The 7,896-nt window shown below is 66.0% G+C and overlaps 1 protein-coding gene across 1 annotated transcript; it reads right to left on the bottom strand.

Annotated features, from left to right (window-relative positions):
• Positions 1 to 838: 838 nt before the first annotated feature.
• LOC119258289 (beta-defensin 1) lies at positions 839 to 5,487 on the bottom strand. Its single transcript, XM_037526726.1, has 2 exons — positions 5,427 to 5,487; positions 839 to 987 (listed from the first exon to the last, which is right to left on the bottom strand). Exons 1-2 carry the CDS (start codon positions 5,485 to 5,487, stop codon positions 839 to 841), a joined length of 210 nt encoding a protein of 69 aa, XP_037382623.1.
• Positions 5,488 to 7,896: the final 2,409 nt, after the last annotated feature.

The raw sequence follows: 7,896 nt of genomic DNA, 5'->3' as shown, positions 1-7,896 counted from the left end.
GCAGGGCCGGGGGTTGAGGTCAGAGGCTGGGGGCCAGCTGGGGGGGAGTGGAGGAAGCACTGGGGAGCGAGAGGTCGTCACCCCCACCCCTGCACGCAGGTGTCCTTGGGTGGAGAGACAGGCGTGGGCCCGGGGTGGGGGTGGGGGTGGGGGGCAGCAAATGCCCGGCCCAGTGTGACACGGGACAGGCAGTCCCTGGCGGGGTTGTCCCCTGTGAGATCCACAGGTGATGCCAGCGGGGAGCCCTTCGGCGGGCTTGGGCTGTGGGCTAGGGTGTCCTTCCCAGAGGACACTTGCTCGAGTGGACGGGCCTCAGCACGTGCCCTGCCCGGTGTCACTTGTGTCAAAGAAGCGCCCGGCTTCGTGTGAGAGACCCCAGCCCTCTGAACGGCGCAGCCACCCTAGTGGGGTTGGGGCTGCTTTGGGGGGGTAGGACTTTCGGCTCCAGTGGCCCCCTATCAGGTGGGCAGTTGTCTGGCCTGGGGCCCATCTGTGGCTGACGGGTCCAGGGCTGTCGTGCCCTCAATATAGCTCCAGCTCAGACGGGCCAGCCAGGCCGAGCGTCCCTCAGGAGGCAGCGCTGGGGTAGCCCGGAGGCCGCTGAGCGCTTATCTGCTGGCTGCAGTCGTGCCGGGGCCGTCCTGGGCCCGGCCTGGCCGTCTCCCTCGCCGGCCCCGCACTGCTGTCCTCTCCCAAAAGCTGCCCCAAAATTCACTTTGGTCTGAAGGAGCTATGCTTCCAAACCAGTGTTCTTTTATTAAAACAAGGCTGACAAGTGTGGCCTCCGCTCGCGCTGCGCTCGCCGCCGGTCACACCAGGCCTGGGCCACAGGTGCCGGTCAGCGCAGGCAGCACTTGGCCTTCCCATTGTAGCAGGTGCCCGTGACCTTGGTGTTGAGCGGGCAGGAGGAGTAGTGGCAGGTGCCGCCTTTCTTGACACATTTGTAGTGGTCAGATCTCCGGCCGATCTCTATCATTTCCCCCATACCTGTAGGAAGGGGAGAGAAGGTCAGACTCAGGGCCGCAGCCCCAACAACGGCGGGGACACCCGGACAGACCCCGGGACACCGGGACGGCCCTGGGCAGGCGCTTTGCCCCTGTTGAGCGGCAACCCGGGGTGGTGGAGGCACCTGGTGGCACAGGCCAGGTTGGAGCTCCTTCTCCACGACGCACGCTACAGTCCTCTCACCCATTTCCCACACACACACACCACACACACATGCACCACACACACCACACACATACCACACACACATCAGGCTCACACACCACACACACACACACAGGGGACACAGGCGTGTGTCCCTCGCTCCCCAGGACTGAGCAGCAGGACAGGCTCCCAGGGGTGTGGGGGCAGGATGGGACGACACGTGGGGCAGGTGTGAGATGTGTGTAGGCCCAACATAGACACAGGTGTGGGCCCTGCACCCACGGGAGACGTGGGGGGACTTGTCTGCATGGGGGAGGAACGCGCTTATCGGAGCCCTCCGGGACTCGGCAGGTCGGCCAAGGCGCTCCCCACGGCAAACAGGCCGGGTGCTGGCCAGGGGTGGCCGCAGGGGCCCGGGAGGCTGCCCGTGCCTGAGCTGCAGCGCTGGCCCCCTGGGAGGGAGCTGGCGCTGGAGCCCAGTGGCGGCTGGGAGGGCTGGACCTCATTCCCAGAATCTCTCTAAGCTTTTGGAGATGAAATCGAATATCGGAGCCACTCCCACAAAATAAATACCAGCCTCCCAGACAGCCTGGTGCCCCCACCCCGACCCGCACACAGGTGAGGTCCGGAGACGCTCAGGCTGCTGTGGGGGGAGCAGCGACGTCACTTGTTAAGGTCATGAAATGTTTCATCCAGTTCCTGTCAGATTATCCTCCAGATGAATGCGGTGCCTGCTAGCAGAGCCGAGTCTCTGGGGAGTGCGTGCCGAGGACGTGGGCTCTGGGGCAGGGCTGGGATTGAGTCCTGTTCCTGGCTGGGCATTCGGGGTCCATCTCCCCGAGCTTCACCGCGGAGACACGTCTGTAACGGGGGGTGGGCTCACCCTGCTGGAGGCCTGGGACGCTGGCAGGCAGTGCTCAGACAACGATGCTTTTGTATTTCCCTGCCCTAAAGTGCTGCTGCGGGTGTTTTCTGACACGAGCTCCCCTGAGGGGCCAGCGAGGTGCGGTCAAGCCCGGGTGAGCGGGTGGCCGGAGGAAGAAGCATGGGGCACGCAAGCCAGTTTTTCTGGGCAGCAGCACATTCCAGGAGCTGCCCAGAGGTGGTTAGAGGCGGAGGGAATGAGAGCAGTCAGGAGGGGCGAGGTGCAGAGCCAGCCCCCAGACAAGTGCCGCGGACGAGGGTCACAGAACCCTCGTACTGGGGTGCAGAGTCGTTTGCCTAACCCCTCCTTTTTAAAGGTGGGGACCCTGAGGCCCGACTCCCAGGAATCCCGTGGTGGAAGGGGAGAGGCTGGCGAGAGCAGGATGCCTCGGGGCGGGTTGGGTTACGTTGGCTGCACCCAGGAAAGGCAAGTGTGAGAGAGAGTTGGCTGTTGACGCAAGGGTCCTGGGGGCCACCTGCACCCCCATTACTGTCCCTAAGCCACCTCCACCTGCAACAGGCCAGTCCCCAAAAGCAGCTGTCCTGGTGCTGACTGGGGACCCTGCCCGCTGCCGCACCCTGACGGCACCTGGGACCTGGCCCCAGCCCCTGCTCTGCAGCCCAGAGGCCCGGCCCGCCGGGGGCGTGAGTCCCGCTCTGCCTGCCCCCGCGATCCTTGCTTCCCTGGGAGGCCCTGGGACGACTGAATCAAAGTGAGAGGCGCTCTCGTGTTGCAGCCCCTTCCTCTGGCTTCTCCCGCGCCGCCTTCCCATCTGCTGGGGCTTGTGCCACCCGCCCGCTCCCTTTCCAGCGGCACCTGCTCTTCAGACGGCAAAGTCAGGCGCCCGCAGCCCCCGGGCAGACGCGGTGCGTCTCCGAAGCGGCTCTGGAGTGTCGGGCACAGGGAGCAGCGGGGCCTGTGGTGCCCCCCAGGCAGGGACCAGCCTCGCTTAGCCGCAGCTCAGGGTGGAAAGGTGCTCCTCATTTTCCTTTGTCAGAGAAGATGCAATTCTACATTTTACGGCACCATCCTGACTTTCTAATGTTGAGAAGAAACTGCATTTCTTTAATTGAAAAATTGAACAAAATGTAAATACCACGAAGCCTCAATAGCGTCCATTTCCCTCACTTCTCAGCTGCCCCGGGCAGCCCCCGGGCTCGGCGGGAGCAGGTTGGCTCCGGCCGTCATGGGTTCTGGGAGCAGCCTGCACTTTCAGCATTCCCAGCCCACTGTAATTAGGGAATGAATTATATAACCGGTCTTCCGGCTGCTTCGAGAAGGTGCCGTCACGAGGCCGTGGCCGTGTCTGCACGTAGCAGCCGTGAACGACATACTTGCTGACTCGCTGAGCAACAGCCTCCGAGCATCTCGGGTCCTGAGCCCCCTGAGCTCTGCCACCCCTCTCCGCGGGCACCTGGGTGAGTCTGCGTGTGGTTTGGCACCGGCTCCATGTTCCCAGGAACACCACTGGGTGGGACAGACATGGCCGCAGCTTGTTTTCCAGGGGAGATGAGACTGGAGGACCAGCAGGTCTCGTGGCACCCCCTTCCCTTGGAGCCGTGGGCCTCGGTTTCCCCTGGAAGTCCCAGGCTGGGCTGGGCCACCTCAAGGGCTCTTCCAGGAACGGCTTGAACTGACCCCCACACCACGAGGGGCTGGGGGTGTGTGCCTAGGCCCAGCAGTGCCCTCTGGACACCGTCCCAGCCCCCCGCCTGCGCCGGACACCGAGGAGGGTCTGGGCATCACGGCCACCAGCGGGCCCGCGGGCAGGGGTGGGTGCCCCGGGGCGGGGCCACCGCAGCCAGCACACACTGACCAAGGCCACGGGACAGAAGACAAGCCGCAGTGGTGCCTGAGTCAGCAGAGGGAGGGCCACTGCCTGCACCTGAAGACATCGCTCCTTCCCCCTCCCACCCTGCGCAGGGGAGCCTCGGCCAATGCTAGAGCCGCGGTCAGACTGCCCTTCCCCGGGGCCCTCCCCGCGGGCCCTGACCGGCCAGAGGCAGCTGCCAGAGGGGCCCCTTGCTCAGGCCTCCTGGTTCAGCCCCGAGCGCATGGGTGCCGCCCAGCTAGGAGGGCGAGCCGCGGGGCCAAGCCCCAGCAGCGGTTCCTGAAGGGCCCGGTCTCCCAGCACCCTGTGCCCGGGCTCTGTGCCCCAGGAGTCCCGTGGGCTCGGGGCCAGGGTGGCCTCCCAGAGTGTGAGCTCGGCCACTCGAGCCTGCTCAGCGGTTGCTCGACCCACACGGCCTCAGGAACACTTGCAGCTTCTGTGCCTGGACACGCTCTGCTCATGCACACTCCACGCCAAGGCAGCGCTTCCCACTAAGGCCTTGGACTCAGAGTGGGAATGTGCTGCCGGCAGAGGTCTGGCTCCGCTTCCCCACGCGTGCACACACACGCATGCACACACACACACTCACGCACGTGGAAGAGGAACAGAGGAAGACACTAAAGAGCAGGCCGTGCCCGAGGTGGTGCCCAGGGCCTGCAGCTGGAGAGGAAAGCTCTACACCAGGAACAGTTTTCAGGTGGGGAAACTGAGGCCCAGCCGGGGCCCGGCCACATCTCTGGGTGGTGAGGCGGCGCTGCCGGATGCTTGGTTGGGCCTTTGGAGGCTCTCAGGCCCTGAGTCACCTCCAGCCTCGCCCGCGGGTGAGCAAGCGAGCCCGGCACGGCTGGCAGAGGAGCTTGGGAGGGAGACCGCGCCGGGGTGGGGAGGCTCCACTCACCTGTAGTGTCCTGCCCGCCTGGCCCCAGGGACTTGGCTGCTTTGACCCAGAGAGGCAGCCTATTTGAACCGAGGGGTGCCCCATGCATGTCCCACCTGGAGGAAGGTGAGCGGGTCCAGGGAGGGGCGGCCCCAAGACCCCACGGCCTGCACACCGGTGAGTCGATAGTGCCCTGAGCGGCCTGTGGAGGAGGGGGGCAGCCCCTGCTGGTGCCCGCAGCCCTGCCAGTGACTCGGCCGAGCTGCGCCCTCGCTGGGCAGCAGCTGGGCAGCAGCTGACCTCTCTAATGCGGCCCCACGGCGGGGACGAAGCCACCTTCTCGGCCCAATGCAAGGAAGGGACTGGGGCTCTGGCCAGCCGCCTGTGACTATGTCCCCACCCTCTTGGAGCCCAGAAGACAAGGGCCCTAGGATGGACAGGGCCCGAGAGAGCCCACCTCTCCCGCAGCGGGGCTGCCCTGTGGGCCCCCGAGGACCGGCCAGGGGGTCCAGTAGGCTCCCCTGGTGGGTCTCAGAGGTTGTGCCCCCGCCGCCTTGGGAGTGCTTTCCTGCTGCTGGACCTCAGAGCCCCGGAGGCCCGAGTGCCCGGCCTGGGGCAGGGGCCGTGTCCAGCCGCTCACTCACCTGGGCCCGGGTGGCAGAGGAGCAGGCAGGTGGCCAGCAGCAGGCAGCAGAGGGCCCTCATGCTGGCGGGTGCCAGGGCCGAGTGCAGCTGAGCGCAGCTTCTTGGCTGGCTGTGGAGGCTTTTATAGGCTCAGGTTGCACAATCCCTCAGAGGATCTCAGGGGCGGCTGTGATGGCACCGAGATGCTAATAAGTCACCCTGGCGGGTGCCCTTCTGGTGCTCCCAGAGGGACAGTGAGCTGGGAGCCTGCCAGACCCGCGGGGGCCGCCCCTCCCCTGCCAGGAGCCCACAGGTCTGTCTCTTGGGGGTGGGGGTGCCGACCGGTGGGGGGAGGTCCGTCCATCCCGCCACTTCCTCACCGTCCTTCTGCGGCTGCCTTTCTCCCTGGGGCACCTCCCGGCTTCTCGCCTGTGCTTCAGGATCACTGCGTCTCTCAAGCCTTTTAAGATGTGTGCATTTCAGGCGAGTTTAGGTTCACAGGGTCCCCTGCCCTTCCCCCAGCCCCTGCAAACAACAGTTGGGGGCTACGTGTGACCCCGAGAAGCCCGTCCTGCCCAGTCCTCGCCACCCAGAGCCCACCTGGCATTCGGGTCACTCTCGGGTCCCCTCCGTGGGCTTGGACACGTGGACAGCGATGCGTCTGTGGTCTTTCCACGGCCTAACCCCTGGGCCACCTGCTCACCCCCTGCAGCCCCGCCTGTCCCCTCAGAGTCCTGCCCAGAAACCCCGCCCGACCCCACGGAGTCCTGGGGAAGGTCGTGAGCTGGGAGCCACGAGGGGCTGCCCCTCAGCTGGCCGCCTTCCCCCACACACGCACTCGCACCACCCGCTCTGCACCCAGCATGAGTGAGGCTCCCCCCCGCCACGGCCTCGCCAGCACTCGGGATGCTGGGCCCGGGCATTGGCCGGTCCTCAGGCGTGTGGGGTCATGGGAATCCGGGTGCTGCAGGATGGGGGGCATTTTTTGTGCTCGGCATGAAGAGCACAGACAGGAGGCCTCACCAAGGTTTGCAGGGAGCTCGCCCTCCTGTGGCTCAGAGGCCCTGAGGCCGGACCCGCTGAGCCGCTGAGCTCGGGGTCAGAGGCCCCACCGCGGGCAGGGCCACGCCTGTTAATCTCAGGCCGCCTGAGGTTTCCCGGGTCCGACGATGAGATCTTTTCCCGTCCCAGTTCTGTTGTGATCCCACCAGCCGCTCGTCTCTCCAGGGCTCTCGCTGTGGCCACAGAAGAGATGCGCTGCCCAGGAGTGTCTCCCGGGGGAGGGTTGCGTGAGGTAGTAGCAGCTGACGGACCCGGCCAGCCCACCCCGCTGAGGCGGCTTCCAGGGCAGGCCGGGGCTGTCCCGTGAAGTCTGCGTGGCAGGCGCTGGGCACTGGGACCCACCTGGCTGGCTGATGTTTGGCCGAGCAAGGGAGGCACCGATGGCGGCCAAGACAGCTTCAGCATGGCCACCGCCACGGCCGGCCGACCCCGTCTGCACTGGACACACTCCCTCCCGATGCCCCACCGCTCCCAGACAGACAGGCGGGGAGACAGACAGACAGAGCCCCCTCGCCGAGTGTGAGGAGCCGCAAGGCCACGGGGCCCGGCAGCAAGACATACCCCATGTGCCGGCCCTCGACCTGCCAGCCAGCTTCCCAGAGGGAAGAGAGAAGCTTGCAGAGAACTGCTTTTCTTTTTTTTTTTTGGTGGTGTAACGCCTCCGCCAAAGCCCCAGTCTCCACGTAGCCCTTGGGCCCCTCCCCACGTTGCTCCTGGCTGACCCGCCCCACCCCAGCAGAACCCCGACTCGGTCCCTGCCAGCTCCCCAACTCCAGTGACATCCCATCTGGAGCGGGCAGCTGCTCCTCTGTCCTGCTGGGTCCAAACCACAGCCGGCTGGGCAGCTCGGGCCGCATCTGGGGCCCACACCGCGCTCCTCGGTGCTTTCTGGAGGGGCGAGACGCTGGCGTCACACCAAAGGACCTGCGCCGCCTTAGGGGCGAGTCCCAGTCCACATAGCCACAAGCCAACCGCAGGGAAGCAGCCTGGGGCCGGGGCGGGCAGCAGCGGGGTTGGTCAGGGAGGGGCACGGCGGGGGGAGCAGGGTTGCCCGCTCCTACCCTGTGGGCTCTGGACATTTATCCTGCTTGAGGGAACAAGTTCCGTCAACTTACCCAGTTAGTACTGAACCACGTTCACGCACATCAGTGTGTCTTGTTTTGTGACGCACGTCCAGGAAGCCGGGGGCACACCCGCAGGGCCTTCCCTTTCGTCCCCGCCCCTGCCCGCGGTGGGGCCGTCGAGTCCATGGCCTGGCTGCTGGTGTCCAGGACACGTCTGGGCGGGGGCTGTTTGCATCAGGTGTTTCTCACAAGTGGGGAGCCCGAGGGCACTGGAGACCAGGCCGGGAAGGGCTCGGGCGGTCCCCTCCTCTTCTGAGGGAGGGAGGACATCGGGCCCAGCTCCGGGAGGACACAGAGCGCAGAG

The sequence above is a fragment of the Talpa occidentalis genome, unplaced genomic scaffold (genome assembly GCF_014898055.3).
Source record: "Talpa occidentalis isolate TD23 unplaced genomic scaffold, MPIMG_talOcc4v2.1 talOcc4.4, whole genome shotgun sequence".
In the NCBI taxonomy this organism is placed as follows: Eukaryota; Metazoa; Chordata; class Mammalia; order Eulipotyphla; family Talpidae; genus Talpa; species Talpa occidentalis.
The sequence above is the reverse complement of the archived record's forward strand: the minus strand, read 5'-3'. Positions and strand labels throughout refer to the sequence as shown.